The following is a 16,442-nucleotide window of genomic DNA, read 5'->3' as shown; positions in this document are numbered from 1 at the left end:
ATCTGCCGATCAATGGTGGAGTATAGTGGGAGCTCATAAAAATTAGAGACTACATCAACAGGACTAGAAGAGTTCTAAATAATAATAGAACAGAATCTTATCTAAACTACAGCAAGAAGCCCAGTAAGTGACCCCGTACTGGAATTTAGATCTATGCCCCTTCTTTATCCTGCTCTCAGATGGGGCAGCAAAAACATTGTGAGATATGCGGTCTGCCTGTAGCGGTCATTAGAGGGACCTCAATTACTGTGTAAGGGACACAAAGGAGTGTCCGTAAGTGTACATAAATATATATATATTTATATATATAAATAATTTGATGCAGGATGTTATGTACCCTTTCCCTTCTACGTTATAACAGGATTTTTAGTTGCTTACCGTAAAATCTGTTTCTCTGAGCCTTCATTGGGGGACACAGGAAACCATGGGGTGTATGCTGCTGCCACTAGGAGGCTGACATTATGCAGAAAAAAAAAAAGTTAGCTCCTCCTCCGCAGTGTACACCCCACCGATAGAAAGTAGGATGCTCAGTTAGTGAGAAAGCAGTAGAAGTAAAACTGTGGACGAGATAAAAACACAGAAAACACAAATCCACACTGTAACAATATTATGCAGTAACCGAGCTGTTCAACTTGGGAGGGTGCTGTGTCCCCCAATGAAGGCTCAGAGAAACAGATTTTACGGTAAGCAACTAAAAATCCTGTTTTCTCTATCGCTTCATTGGGGGACACAGGAAACCATGGGACGTCCCAAAGCAGTCCCCAAGGGGAGGGAACAGCAAACAACTCCAATCAGGACGAGGAAGTCACCCTCGTCACCTGCAAGGTCACTTGCGAGGTCTTTTACCCCGACCGGCACTTGCCGAAGCTAGGCATGGGCTCTGAAGAAAACCTCATGGACCTGTGGAGGACATATCATCGCACTGCAGAGGTGCCAGACGAAGGCCCAAAGAGTACCGCCAGGAGGACACACACTGCCCGGGCAGAGTGCATCATACTCAAAAGAACGCAGTCCTTTCTGAGCCGGCAACCCTACTAATGCCGACCAGATTCCGCGAGCAGACGCTGACCTGGAGGCCAGAGGACCTGTACACTTCAAGCCGGAGCTTGATAAGTACCGTTGCGGTGGCAAGGTAGCCTGATGCGAGAGCGTCACGAAGTAAAATTTCGAGGCAGACGAAAGAAAGGGAATTTAGAATGATGGAGAGTGGACCCTTGATCCACAGAAGTGCACCATGGGTGCAACAGGCTCTGTGAGACCCCAAGGGTGGTTGAGAGTCTGACAGGACAGGCTACCAACTGGAAGGAAAAGGAACCCGTCTGTTGCAAAGGCAGATATCGCCAAAGTCCTGAAGAAATCAGGACCTGGATAAGAGCTTCATGGAACAAGGGAAAATCATGCGATTCACAGGAGGCAAATGCTGAACGAAGAAAATTTGTTCCTGAGAAAAACAAGTATGGACTCAAACCTAGATCCCCAAAGGAAAAAAGCGCTGAATAATGACGAGGTTTAGCCTGAGGAAGGAGAGCGCTTGTCCTTCCAGTGACCTCAATGATTTGGCCTATTGGAGCCACATGGAAAGAACGGAAAGTTGGTGAGGGACTACTTTGGGGATAATTTCGCTCGTGAAACCGAAAGCCAAATGAAACCTTAGATAGGAACGATAGGCGAAAACCCATGTCTCCATGCAAGAAAAATTTTTGGAACATCCTACTTCCTGTCGGTAGGGTGTACACTGCGGAGGAGGAGCTAACTTTTTCTGCATAGTGTCAGCCTCCTAGTGGCAGCAGCATACACCCCATGGTTTCCTGTGTCCCCCAATGAAGCGATAGAGAAATGTATTTAACACTGGACACCGTTATATAGATAGTGAAAGTATTACCCCAGTTGCCCACTGATGGGGTTAGAGGTTCTCAGCTTGTAAATAGTTAAAGTAGGAGGGGCTAACAGCTGTTAAGCCAGGGAACATCTGGAATTTGAATCAGTTGGGTGGGAGCGCCCTGACAGGGCTGTTGGCTCCATAACGTTAAATTCAAGAGCCCAGTCACACAGAATTCGGGCCAGTATCTCATTGGGGAGTAACACCAGGAGAAGTGCTGACAGTGAAGAATTAGTGGGTCTGCAGTTGCCAGAAAAAGACTAAGCAGTACGGGCAGGTCACTCAGAATGTGGCAGCTTATTTCATCTGTGGATATTCTTGAGACCGGAGCTAAATGGTTAAGGGTCCCCTACTGGAGTAAGACTGAGCAGAGTTGATGCTGAAAGACCGGAGAGCACGGTCCGTCCTGGAAGCGAGCTTAGTGGGAGAGAGGGAAAGACAGGGACAGAGGAGAAAATGTCCATTGCCAACCCTGATGCTAATGCTGGAGTGAATATGTATGCGCTGTGTAAAGGAAACAGTAAAGTTGATTGTTCAAGTATTGAACAGGACTGTGACTGTTTGTTCCACATCATCTGAGGAGAATGTGCAGCGCATAACAGAAAGCGACAGGTACTGTATGCTGACAGAAAACTTATATCTAGGTGAGTGGAGGCAAGGACTCCGTTGCCCCGGAGTCCTCGGCCACGACTACGGTCCTGGCTGAACCTTACAAGTGCACATATCATCAGCCTCCATTACAGCCAACTGAAACAATACACGTCCCTATGCTACAAGGCCCCCTCTTGTGGTGGCTTCAGTAGCCTTTGCAGTACTAGCGTGCTGCACTAATCTGTATTCCCTCCTGGGAGATGTTCATAAAGTCGTAGTGTGCTGGTCTCTATCTCTGTAATGCTTGCCATTTTCACCCCTATGTCTGTCAAGTACTTTCAAGACAGTAAGGTATCTGGATTTCATTTTTAGGATAGGTGTACAAACTGAGTAAATGGATGCAGAAATTTCTGCAGTTCTTGGCAGGAAAAATGCAGCTGCAAAAAGGCACGTTTTTGCCCCGTTGTTTTGACTGATTTGAGTGAAGTCAATGTTAAAAAATGCAGAGCAAAAACGCAGGGAGAATTTACATGCTGCAGAATATTTTCTGCACCAAATCTGCAAGTCACGTGTGTAGGACACGTCAGGTTTCTCATTTGGCACCATCTTTGCCAATCATTCCCACAAGCCTCCGTCTGAAAAGGTATTTGTAGGGGTGCATTCATATTGCGTTCAGCCACCCATTTGGTAGCCCTGTCAGCGCTTACGGCCCACAAAATGGGATTCGGACATATGCACTGACGGAGCTATAGACTGCGATGGTGCCGGCAGGGCGAAAGTGTGCTCTGCCGTGCATCATTTTCTGACATATGCGCCTACTGGATGTGGACACCTCAATGCATTTGACTACATCCGAGTGTCCGCCTCCAGTATGAGTACACGCCCGAACATGATGCACAGCAGAGCGCACGTTCGCTCTATCTACACCATTATAGTCTATGCCCCCATCGGCGAATACGTCTGCAGATGTAAGCCCCAACAAGGCCAATGAACGGGTGCCTGAACGCAGTGTGAAAGAAACCTAACAAACAATAGTAAATCTGAGCATAAAGTTATCAGATGTCAGTCCCTGAATTCATTACTTATGTCACCTGTGGGTGTATTGCTATATACACACACGATGAATCAGATGATAGCAAAACTACACTCTCACCTTAACGGCAACAGCTATTCCAGCCAGCATGCCACCACCACCCACGGGTATGACCAAGGCCTCCAGTCCTGGCACCTGCCATTTAGTACAACTTTCATTAACTACTACAATTAGTCATGAAAAAAAAAAAAAAAAATCCTTGTGATATATTACCTGTTGTACAATTTCGAATCCAATGGTCCCTTGCCCCGCAATGACAGCAGGATCCTGATTTGGATGGATTAAAACACCCCCAGTCTTCTGTACTGTATTAGCTGCCACTTCTGCTCGAGACTTGGGCACAACATATGTTATAAGCAACAGGACAACATGACAAAATCAGAGCTCTACGTACTGTAGTAATATTTGCTTTTGGAAATGTAATAAGGTCCAACAGTTTGCACAGGTATAATCACGACTGTATAATTAGTAAGTACACTGGCACTGAGTGGGCAGAAAGCGCCAGTGATATCTGAAGTTACCTCATCTGTTGGTTCACAGTCCACAACCAAAGCACCATATCCAAGAATTGCAGATTTCTTGCATGCTGCAGCTGTGCTTGGCACTACTACATAAGCAGGAATGCCTAGAAGATAAAGTGAGTAGCGCTAATCAGAGCGCATGTACTGGTCCTTGTATAGTGCCAACATATAGTGTTGTGCATCTTATCACACAGAATGTGCGCACATCAGTCTCAGTCACCAGCGGTGCTCAAAAAGTACATTTCCCATTCCATGTACACACATACCAGGAAAATACTAGTGGAACTGCCCCTAAGGTCCTCAGATTTGCAAGGAAACAGTTAATAACTACCCATAATTTGCGCTGCCAAAGCCAATGCCTGTCCATGGTTACCACTGCTGTGAGTCACAACCGCAGTACATTTATCTGACCGTAAACTCTTAACAGCATTTATTGCCCCCCGAATCTGAAAAATAAAAGAATACAAATTATATGGATATACAATATTAAGTATACGCATCTGGAGGCACGTTTGCCCCGCTCTTATATATTGACAAGCTCATTACCTTAGAGAGATCATTCTCCTCAATGCCTACAGAACCATCGTCCTTTCTGATAGATGCCTATAAGCGCTACACAATCTATATACCACACGTAACTGAAGAAGGTCACATTGACCGAAACGTCTTTTTTCGTGTACTACAATAAACCGCCTTACAAATACCTTTAAGTTGAGTGCTAGGTTCATATTTGTTGCTTTAACGGTTTGGGAACCTAACCTTAGCACCATCTTTTGTTGTTCTCACGGTGTTCTTTCTTTGCTTATTGTACAGGCACATTACAGCCGTTAAAGGCATCACTGCTGCGTTGCTCATTACACAGGCACAGTCCTGTACATATGCTGGAGTACAATACATTAGGTAATTAGGTAACAGTAGAACAGTGACTGCAGCTCTGGGTGTAACTTGCGTACAATACATTAGGTAACAGCAGAACGGTGACTGCAACTCTGGGTGTAACTGGAGTACACTACATTAAGTAACAGCAGAACAGTGACTGCAACTCTGGGTGTAACTGGAGTACACTACAACAGCAGAACAGTGACTGCAGATCTGGGTGTAACTGGACTACACTACATTAGGTAACAGCAGAACGGTGACTGCAACTCTGGGTGTAACTGGAGTACACTACATTAGGTAACAGCAGAACAGTGACTGCAGATCTGGGTGTAACTGGACTACACTACATTAGGTAACAGCAGAACAGTGACTGCAGATCTGGGTGTAACTGGACTACACTACATTAGGTAACAGCAGAACAGTGACTGCAGATCTGGGTGTAACTGGAGTACAATACATTAGGTAATAGCAGAACGGTGACTGCAGCTCTGGGTGTAACTGGACTACAATACATTAGGTAAAAGCACAACAGTGACTGCAGCTCTGGGATTAACTGGAGTACAATACATTAGATGACAGCAGCTCTGGGTGTAACTGGAGTACAATACATTAGGTAACAGCAGAACAGTGACTGCAGCTCTGGGTGTAACTGGACTACAATATATTAGATAACAGCAGAACAGTGACAGCAGCTCTGGGTGTAACTGGAGTACACTACATTAGGTAACAGCAGAACAGTGACAGCAGCTCTGGGTGTAACTGGACTACAATATATTAGGTAAAAGCAGAATAGTGACTGCAGCTCTGGGATTAACTGGAGTACAATATATTAGATAACAGCAGAACAGTGACAGCAGCTCTGGGTGTAATTGGAGTACAATACATTAGGTAACAGCAGAACAGTGACTGCAGCTCTGGGTGTAACTTGAGTACAACACATTTGGCAAGATCTGAATAGTAACTGCAGCTCTGGCTGTAACAGGAGTATAATACATTAGGTAAGAGCAGAACGGTGACTGCAGCTCTGGCTGTAACTGAAGTACAATACATTAGGTAACAGCAGAACAGTGACAGCAGCTCCGTGTGTAACAGGAGTATAATACACTAGATGGTGGCCCGATTCTATCGCATCGGGTATTCTAGAGTCTCTATTAAAATAAAAAATAGTTATATACTCACCTTCCGACGACCCCCGGACCTCCTCTCACCACGCTCCCGGCATCTTCCGGTCCCAGTAATGCTTAGCGAGAAGGGCCAGAGAACGCGACGTCATCAGCGGTGTTTCGCGCTAAGCATTACTGGGACCGGAAGATGCCGGGAGTGTGGTAAGAGGAGAGAAAAAGAGTCCGGGGGCCATCGGGAGGCGAGTATATCACTATTTTTTATTTTAACAGAGATTCAAGAATACCCGATGCGATAGAATCGGGCCACCATCTAGTTTTGTATATTGTTCATAAATTACTCTAACATTTCAGTTTCCAAGTGCTCCTCCTCTTTCTCCTCTACCCTTTTCTTACACATTTGGGACATAAAGCCACACAGACTTCGGAAATGGTTGGGCTCTGAACTGCGCTCTCCTGAACAGTTCCCCTTCATATGACAATTGTGACTGAATTTTAACAGTTACACATAGCACAACCTTGTGGACATTCTTCAGGGAATGAACTCATGGAGATCAACATCCAACACTGCGGAGACACCATCACGTGTTTCTCAACGCAGTGATTCTAGAGCACTGCCCCCATCCCTTATGGGAAATATGTAAAACATGCAAAACAGAAGCCGCGGAGACACCATCACGTGTTTCTCAACGCAAGCAATGACCAGCCAGGTCTTTGCCCGGGAAGGAACAACCACGGGAAGGGCAGTCTCCAATGAAGGAAACCACCTATGCCAAAACATGGTATCCATCCACATACAGCTGTTTCGGGGTATTGCCCCTCATCAGTGTGGAGTAGGAAACTGGCTGGTAGGAGCAATTTTATACATAACAAAATAGTTCAAAACTAATAGCCACCTCAATTCAGCATATTATATCTCAATTTCTGCCACAAATTTGTGCAGACATAACAAAGGCGCCCCCTATTGAGGAAGCCAGTATGGCGAAACGGCGCTGTCGGGGTAAGGCCTCTTTCACACTTCAGTTTTTTGCATCAGTTATAATCCGCCAAAAAGGCGGACAAGCGGATCCGTTCTCAACTGATGTGAACGGATGGCACAGGATCCGTTTTCAGACGGATCCTGAAAATGAAGAAATTTAAAGGAATCGCTGGCGAGAGAGAGAGAGAGAGAGAGAGAGAGAGAGAGTGAGAGAGTTAAATCAGTGTTTGCAGGATCCGCCAGAGGAAAAAAACGTTACAAGCTCCGTTTTTAAATTTTAGAGGATGGTGACGGACAGCAACTTTTGGCGGATCCTCACAGAAAACGGATGCAACGGACATCAATCCGTCACAATCCGCCATTAATGCAAGTCAATGGGAAAAAAACGGATCCTCAAAAAAAAATTGAGGATCCGTTTTTTTTCAAAACCTGGCGGATTGTGACTGATTGTAAAAAACGGAAGTGTGAAAGAGGCCTAACCAGACACGTGTATGAGAGAGCCGCAGAATTTTTATACATGCAAGTTGTTGTATAATTGCAAACAGGATTGCATTGTTACATCATGCAGGAATAGCTTATTTCAAATTGAATCAGTATAGCTGGCATATTAAGCAGGACACATGATTAACCTGTAGTTCTCTGCACTAGGCATTGGATATATTCACATTAAGGAGAAATTTTCTCTGTCGCACACACAGTTAGGTTGTTCCTTTGTTACAACAATTAGATACATATTTACACAATCAAGTAAGCTTATGCATTTTTGTTTATAAGTATTTGTAATTAATCAGAGAAACATTGAGAACAAAAGTCGCTACTATCTGAGCATTTATGCATTGTGATTACTCCATTAAGGATTAGTTAGCCTTGTCTTTGATTATCATGGTATACACATAGTATAGGGAGTTAAACCCAATTGTTATTTACCTTCAGCAGTGTGTATTTCACACTATTTAATCAAAGATGTGTTTCTTCTGCTTTTAGAACTATTGGGCCTTTCCCTAAAAATATTTAGGCAGAAGTTTATATAAATATAGCTTATGAATTTATGCTTAAGAAATAAACACTATTTGGAGATAATTTGTATGTAAAAAAATTTAAAAAAGAAAAGAAAAAAACATTCTGTGATTATGTTGCATAAAGCTTAATTCTGTGAGCATCTATCATTACATTTGTACTCCCTTTTTTTTAGAAATTTCCTTGTAAAAAAGAATTTTATGAAATTTATTAATAAATGATTGGTTTTATTGATTCATCTATTTTTTGCCTATTTGCCTTTGTTATGTCTGCACAAATTTGTGGCAGAAATTGAGATATGGTAGGAGCAATGCCTAGTAAAAAGACTATGAAGAGGAGGATGAATGAACTCATGGAGATGGGGGCAGTGCTCTAGAATCACTGCGTTGAGAAACACGTGATGGTGTCTCCGCAGTGTCGGATGTTGATCTCCATGAGTTCATTCATCCTCCTCTTCATATAGTCTTTTTACTAGGCATTGCTCCTACCAGCCAGTTTCCTACTCCACACTGATGAGGGGCAATACCCCAAAACAGCTGTATGTGGATGGATACCATGTTTTGGCATAGGTGGTTTCCTTCATTGGAGACTGCCCTTCCCGTGGTTGTTCCTTCCCGGGCAAAGACCTGGCTGGTCATTGCTTGCGTTGAGAAACACGTGATGGTGTCTCCGCGGCTTCTGTTTTGCATTCTTCAGGGAATGAGACCTCAACCCTTCCACTCTCTTATGTCACAGACTTTTTCACTGTCCTTTAACATTACATTAAAAAAACATGGCATCCATGAAACAAATTTTCAGAAGCCTTTCTGGCAAATGCACCTTCTCCTTTGGTTTATTGTTCGTACAATTTGTTCGGGTTTCGACCTTATTCGTGATTGTAACTGCATCATGTGTCACACACTGATCCCAAGCATGGGGGGCCCAAAGTCCCCCATGTGAATGAAATGTTAGTGAACATACTGCTCCATTAAACGGGTTGTCCCAACTTAGCAAGTTCTCCCTTATCCACAGAATAGGTAATAACGTGCTGATCTTTGGGGCATTGAAGTGCCCCATTTGAATGGAATGAAGGATTGCACAGTCGTGCCATGGCCCCAGTCATTATCTATGGGACTGCTGCAGATAGCCAGCACCCGGATTCCCAGCAATTACCAGGTTATCATCCATCTTATGTACACGCAGTAACTTGCTGAACTGTGACAGTCCATTTACCTGTCTACAGTTATAATCAAAATGTTCTCCATAAGCCCAGACAAGTCTTTTCCCTTCATATATTCTCACCTCCTATCTCCCATTTGTGGCTCGGTCATCCAGGAACAATATATGGTCACGCAAGCCTGATTATCTGATCACGATTTGTTTCTGGGGTTTTCTCATTGAGTCACATGCCCCTATATGTACAGTAATATGAGGTCTTATGAATAGCTGACATCTAGTACTGCATTTCTCTAGTGCAATTGTATGGACAATGGCTGCATTCTCTAGCAGGATTTGCTGAAGGTGGTTTGCTGTGAGGAGACGATCTGGAAGACTTCATAGTAAATAACCTGAAAAGAACTTTGCTTTTCGGAACAGTTTCCCTTTAATATCATGAAAGGCAAATCAGATTACCTTGAAAGAGCCTGTCTTCTGCAGTAATTCACATTTAAAGAATAACTTGCGTGCAGCGAGTGCATCCAGACTGGAACATGTCATTACTGGGGTAGAATGGACAAAGCCTTGGATCCTTCTCTGAGCTTCTTGCACATCTTTTAATGTCACACAATATGAGGGAGTCATCATCCTAAAAGAGAAAATAAAATGTCACTGTAAATCTCTGCAGTAAAACTGTTATGCAATGGCCATCTAATAGCCTTACACAAGTAATAAAAGCCACAGTGATGTCAAATAATATATGGTAATATGGGGTGAATTATCCTCCTGATATACAAACGGAAAAACAAACCAAAAAACATGGAAAACTGCAATAAATCTGCACCGTGCAGAGGCTCAAAGATGAAGCAGGGCAAAACGCGTGTTGGCATGATGGGATGATGAACCTAATCAGCAACTGAAGTATGTTACTCTGCATTTTTGGTGGAGCTCCTTCCAGACTTATGCACAGGCACTAATAATAAAAGTCGCTTCACGTTGCACTGAACGTTCCTTTCATGTATTTTGTGTCTTCCATATATTACATCACTGTCACAAGCAAGTCACAAAAATCCAACCCAGTTACTTTTTTGTTTTTGCAACTTGTGTGTAGAAGTGGCAAAGCCCCCCTAATCACATATATTGTGCTGCAGCCTGCAGAGTAACAATGACATGAAGTTTGGAATTCTGGCAGTGTCGCCTGCGTCATGTCCAAAGTCACTAATTACTGACGACACTTATATAACCAATATGGATCCCACCAGCATCAGGTCGGCCAACCAACTCCAGCGCTCTGCAACGGCGCAACCCCCCCTCCAGCGCTCTGCCCCGGCGCAAACCCCCTCCAGCGCTCTGCAACGGCGCAACCCCCCCTCTAGCGCCCGGCGCAAACCCCCCTCTAGCGCCCTGCCCCGGCGCAAACCCCCCTCTAGCGCCCTGCCCCGGCGCAAACCCCCCTCCAGCGCCCTGCCCCGGCGCAAACCCCCCTCCAGCGCCCTGCCCCGGCGCAAACCCCCCTCCAGCGCCCTGCCCCGGCGCAAACCCCCCTCCAGCGCCCTGCCCCGGCGCAAACCCCCCTCCAGCGCTCTGCCCCGGCGCAAACCCCCCTCCAGCGCTCTGCCCCGGCGCAAACCCCCCTCCAGCGCCCTGCCCCGGCGCAAACCCCCCTCCAGCGCCCTGCCCCGGCGCAAACCCCCCTCCAGCGCCCTGCCCCGGCGCAAACCCCCCTCCAGCGCTCTGCCCCGGCGCAAACCCCCCTCCAGCGCTCTGCCCCGGCGCAAACCCCCCTCCAGCGCTCTGCCCCGGCGCAAACCCCCCTCCAGCGCTCTGCAACGGCGCAAACCCCCTCCAGCGCTCTGCAACGGCGCAACCCCATCCAGCGCTACAATGTCCGGTTAGCCAGCGGTGTACGGCTGCACAACTAAGTGCATTTACTATTATAAAATCTGACAACATTATGTGACAACCAGTGTAGAGCTGAGATGCAGCCATATTGGTTGTCACCCTGCTGCACATATACTTATGTATAGAAAGTAAACTAGTCAGAAGAAACTCTATATTGCCTAAAAAACAATGGCACAGTACAATATAACGTGTCCACAACTCTACAGTCTCACCTCACAACTGCAGTAGAACTAATGCACCGAGCAGCAACAACTGCGCATGCCATTTTCTAGCGACCTTTGACGCTTTCCGTACAGCATGATGGCCGCCGGGTTGACGCCTGTTTGACAGTCCGTACAGTGACGTCTGCTGATCGTTCCGTACAGCGGAAGCCAGCTCTGGCTTGGCCCTGCTCGCTCGCCGTTGTTGTACTCTTCGGGTCTTGTTTTGATTCCTGGCGGTCGCTGGGAAGATGGCGGCGACGTTAGAGAGGGTGAGGATTTCTGCCTCCGAATTACGGGAGCAGCTTGCAGCCAACGACGGCCCTGTAGCCCGAGGTACGTTAGGACCGATAATGGTGGTTACTTTCCAGTTAGTGAGTGGTGTGGTCCGCATGTGAGGCACGCCGGGCAACACGCCCCCTCAGTCAGTGCAACTTCTCCTGTGTGCTGTGCCCCATGGGAGGGAAACCGTCAGCATGTCTGACCTACGGGCCCCAGTGCACATACCCAGCAGAGGGCGCCCGAGCTGCCGGGGCTCAGTGTGGGGGGCGCTGCTATGTGTTCACTGACTAATAGGTGAGGGCTCTTTTTTTTTTTTTTTAAATCTCAATCACTTTTATTTAACCAGTTCAGTTCCAGCCCCCATGGTCATTTCCTTCATGATCTGCCCCATTTTTGTACATGTGCTTTTTAACCCCTCCACGACAGCATTTTACTTCTACGCTTTTGTTTTTTCCTTTCCTTCCAAGAGCCATCGATTGTTTACTTTTTTTTTTTTATTTCGGCATCGACGTATAGATGTATGAGGGCTTTCTCTTTTTGTGGGAAAATTTGTAGTTTTGAATGAAACCTTTCTTTGTACCGTACAATGTACTGGAAAATGGGAGATAATTCCAGGTGCCATTGCAAAAAAAAAGAATGCAATTCTGCCGTTGATTTTTGGGTTTTATTTTGACCACTTTCATTGGAAAAAATAACCCAGCAGTGTCTCCAGGTCATTCGGATTACAGAGGTGTCAAACATGCATAGGTTTTTTTTGTGGGGTGAAAAAAAATAAAAATTAATAATAATTTATTCCAATAGCGCCAACATAGGTTTATGCAGCCATCTCCAAGACCCCTAATGTTTCATATTTTCCTCAGTGGAGCCTTGTGATGCCTGTTTTCTCTCCCCTGAGCTTCCATTTTCTCTGATATCGATTGGGGGGGTAGATAAGATGTTATTTTCTAATCCCCGTGCCGTTTGGGCCTGTGATCATCCGATCGCTTATACTATATGCTACAGTACCACAGTACTGCAATATGTTGTGGAAATTGATGTCTCCTATGAAGCGCGTGGCTGCGCTTTACAGGAATACCAAGAATCCCACCGTGAGTAGACCCCGACTGCCATGGCAACCCATTTGGTACCCCACAATTACGGTGGGGGTCCCAGGGTGCGTGTGATCCATTTAAATGCAGCTGACAACAAGAAAATGCCAAGAGTGTGCAGTGCAGTAATCAAAGCAAAAGGTGGCAACTTTTAAGAACCTAGAATATAAGACAAATTTTCAGTTGTTTCACACTTATTTGTTAATTATATAAATCCACATGTGTTAATTCATAGTTTTGATGCCTTCAGAGTGAATCTACAGTTTTCATAGTCATGAAAATAAAACGCTTTGAATGAGAAGGTGTGTCCAAACTTTTGGTCTGTACTGTATATATGCATAATTGTGTTCTGTCACACATTTTACCCCTCCTCTTGAAGTCATAAATGGCATTTGAGTGAAATTTAATCATTTAATTACCTTTTGTTATTGCCGATTTCCCCTGTAACTGGGGCTGACATATTTGTAACTGTTAGGCGTCTGGTTATTGCGCCTGCTCTGCAGGAATCCAGAGCCTCACATTCTGCGGTCTCCTGCTGTCTTTCTACTGCAGAGGAGATTACTTTGCAGCAGACCGCTCCAGAGACTAAGTCCTTTTGTGCTCCTACTGGGCATGCTCATGAGACGATCTCCCATTGGAGATCGGGAGTCATGTGCCCAGGTCCTGCTCCACATCTCATTGGTCCATCTCGGAGATCTGGAAGGTCCCGCACGGCTATAAAAAAGCGCTTGTATAGATTATACTGCTATGTGTGAATGGTGACGGATGTATGATTCTGGTGACTGACTCATTATAAAACCCCTTCCCTCTGATATTACACATGTGGATAGGGAATTAGTTCAGCAGTCAGCGCCCGTCAGTGGCAAGCCTTAGGTCACTGTGCACACCACACCGCTACACTAGCGTCCGACATTGCGCTTGCTTTCTAGCTTTTTCGTCGAGCGGCAGTGTCCTACGCCGCGCTGCAGTTGCAGCCCTCCTTGGTGTCCGCAGTAGCGACGCCGCACACACGGTAGGTCTAGACGGACGCAGCTCCTCTGCCTTAGGTTCTGCTCCTGTGACCAGATACCGTGTGTGCATTTACCTGAGGCCTGTGACACTAACAGGCTCAGCCTTTTTGTATGTTTTTGCTGCAGCGCCTCTGTGTGTGAACAGGGCCCGCTCTGCGCACTTCGGGTGAAGTTGAACCCGTGCGCATTATACCGCCATATTGCTTGTCTGTCATTAACTAGCAGCGGTGTAACATCTACTGCACGGTGTACCCCGAGCGACGAACGCACTTTATTATTCATTTTTATATAGTGCGTTCCGCCGTTCCTAACAGGCTGTGTGCCCACAACGCGATTTTTAAGCGTTTTTGCCGCGATTTTCGGCGCGAAAACGTTTAAAAATCGTGTACAGAACTCACCCCATGCATTCCTATGGAATTCCGCACATGCTGTGCTTTTTTCCACGGCGGAATCGCATCGCGGAAAATATCACGGCATGCTCATTCTTTTGTACGGAATCGCAAAGAATTGCCACGATTCTGCACCCATAGGAGTGCATGAGAACCGCTTACTTCCCGCATGTGGCTATGCCCACCATGCGCGAAGTTAAGCGTCTCATGTGCGGTCGGTACCCACGGTGTGGAGGAGAGGAGACTGTCCTCCAGGCCCTGGGTACCATACCCCTGTTAATAAAAAAAAAAATAAAAAAAAAAAAATCGGGGTATATTTACCTTCCGACGTCCCGCGCTGCCATCCCGGCCTAAGCGTTCCCAGTAATGCCTTGCGGCAAAGTCCTGTGCGCATAGGCGGCCTCAATAGTAAAAAGCTGCTCACACTTGTCAAACACTATGTTTGACCAGTGTGACCAACCTGTCAATCACTTTCCAAGCGATGCTTCAAATCGCTTGGAAAGTGCTTGAATATCGCATGCGAAATTCGCGAACATAATTGCGGTAAAATCTCGCGGAAAAAAAGCGCGATTTCTGGGAAGGAGTCCGGTTTTCATTGTCCGGATTAAATCGCTACGTGGGCACATAGCCTAACAGTTACAGTTGAAACTCAGACTGACTGACAGACTGCACAGTAGCTCTGGGTCTGCCAAGACCAAGTGCCTTCTGCTCCCTTTCACCACCTGGTGATTACATTATCAATAGCAAGGGAGGACAAGGTGCTATCTGTGCTTCTGAAACTGTATCATTGCACTAGTTCAGCACTGTGTATACTGCAATCAGGAAAAGCAGTAATGGTAGTAAACCTCTGCCTTTTCTGACAGTTTCCTGGAGCTGTGTACGATCTCAATCATTGCAGAGTCGTATTCATACCAGCCCAGCATTTCAAGATACTGAGCAGTGTGCAAGTAGTCACATGGACTGAAAATGATTAGAAATGCAAATGTAACTGTGCTTTAGGTGTTATTACATGAAACAGTGCAACGTGAGACTGCCAACATACAGCACACCGTCTGTACCTTGTTACGTTATGAGCGTCTCGGCCAGTTCCATTTCCCCTATAAAAACTTCTTGGTTTTTGTCAGGAGGGATAGTTCTAGGTGCAGAGGTATGTAACCCCTCAATCCTATGATCCTGACTATAAGTTAGTGAGACTCATCTCTAAGTATCAATTTTTGTTGTTTAATGGATCCAACTCTATTTCATGGTTTATGTTCATGATGCGTATGTAAACTGAGTGTAAGGTCTTGTCCACACATAGTGGAATTACTGTGGATTTTCCACACAGAAAACCCATTCAGGTCCTATTTAAATCAGTATCTGCATCACCTGAGAAAGACCCCTACAGTATACTCCAGCAGCCGCGGGAGCTGCAGATTGCAGGAGCCCACCGATCTGATAATGATGACGTGCCTTAAGGAAGGGGCATCAGAATCTACGTCCTGGATAACCCCTTAAATATTAAATAAAATCCATGACATTCTCGCATTCTGCATCTTTTCCCGTCTTGATAAATCCTTGGTCTCACGTGCTTATCTTTCTTCCTCTGTGACCACTACAGTCAGAAATATGGGACAAATCTTCACCTTCAGGCTGTGTGCACACGCTGCGGATTAGGTGTGGATTCATCCGCGCGGATTTTGTAAAATCCGCAGGTGAAACCGCAGGTCAAAAGACCTGCGGTTTTACCTGCGGATTGCTCTGCGGTTTTGCCCTGCGGTTTTTCATCTCCTCAAATGGAGAAGATGGCAAACCGCAGGAGAATCCGCAGAAAGAATTGACATGTCAATTCTTTCTGCGGATTGAAAACCGCAGATAATCCGCGCGGAAAATTCCGCACTGCGGTTTTTGATTCCCATAGGGAATCATGGTACTGTACACTGCAGCAAAAACTGCTGCGGGTCCGCAGCGGCCAAAACCGCTGCGGAACCGCAGTAAAATCCGCAGTGTGTGCACACAGCCTCAGAGATCAAGATGTATATGTAGACCAACATGGAAACAGTTCTAAGGGAGGCAAAAGCTGCAGAAGCTATGAATATTCTGTATTCTTTAATATTTTTGCTGCTCACCGTCCGCGGGAAAATCGACAGCAAAATTTGGTGAATTGGGGAAGATTTTCAGCTTGGGTTTCTGAGCAGATACTTGAGTGCTTGCTTCTGGTGTACACACTAAGGTCTCATTCACGCTTCAGTTTTTCACAGATGGCACTCGGGCTTATGATAGTCTTTTGAGCTGGTCACATGTTGAGGATATTTTGCATACCTAGTGATCCATGCAAAATCACAGAGACATGTCCGATTTTTATCTGAGTGTCGGAT

At 45.7% G+C, this 16,442-nt stretch overlaps 2 protein-coding genes across 3 annotated transcripts in view; one reads left to right on the top strand and one right to left on the bottom strand.

Moving 5' to 3' along the window:
• SRR (serine racemase) overlaps positions 1 to 11,470 on the bottom strand; it is a 30,601-nt gene extending 19,131 nt beyond the window's left edge. The window contains exons 1-6 of the mRNA XM_073565703.1: positions 11,329 to 11,470; positions 9,692 to 9,863; positions 4,416 to 4,530; positions 4,085 to 4,188; positions 3,777 to 3,896; positions 3,624 to 3,698 (exon numbers count right to left, since the gene is read on the bottom strand). Of these exons, the coding sequence (XP_073421804.1) occupies positions 3,624 to 3,698; positions 3,777 to 3,896; positions 4,085 to 4,188; positions 4,416 to 4,530; positions 9,692 to 9,863; positions 11,329 to 11,381 (639 nt within the window). The 5' untranslated portion in view covers positions 11,382 to 11,470. The remainder of the gene's footprint in view (positions 1 to 3,623; positions 3,699 to 3,776; positions 3,897 to 4,084; positions 4,189 to 4,415; positions 4,531 to 9,691; positions 9,864 to 11,328) is intronic.
• A 16-nt stretch (positions 11,471 to 11,486) lies between these two features.
• Positions 11,487 to 16,442, top strand: part of SMG6 (SMG6 nonsense mediated mRNA decay factor) — a 330,566-nt gene continuing 325,610 nt past the window's right edge. Inside the window, exon 1 of one of the 2 annotated variants that reach the window (XM_073565701.1) lies at positions 11,487 to 11,588. Coding sequence is in view for 1 of the 2 variants with exons in the window: in XM_073565700.1 (XP_073421801.1) it covers positions 11,568 to 11,652 (85 nt within the window). In the remaining variant the exon portion in view is untranslated. Of the gene's footprint in view, positions 11,653 to 16,442 lie in introns of both variants that reach the window. The other variant, XM_073565700.1, reaches the window with a different exon arrangement.

Source organism: Dendrobates tinctorius, unplaced genomic scaffold (genome assembly GCF_039654945.1).
Source record: "Dendrobates tinctorius isolate UK_male_01 unplaced genomic scaffold, ASM3965494v1 ptg000016l, whole genome shotgun sequence".
Lineage (NCBI taxonomy): Eukaryota > Metazoa > Chordata > Amphibia > Anura > Dendrobatidae > Dendrobates > Dendrobates tinctorius.
The sequence above is the reverse complement of the archived record's forward strand: the minus strand, read 5'-3'. Positions and strand labels throughout refer to the sequence as shown.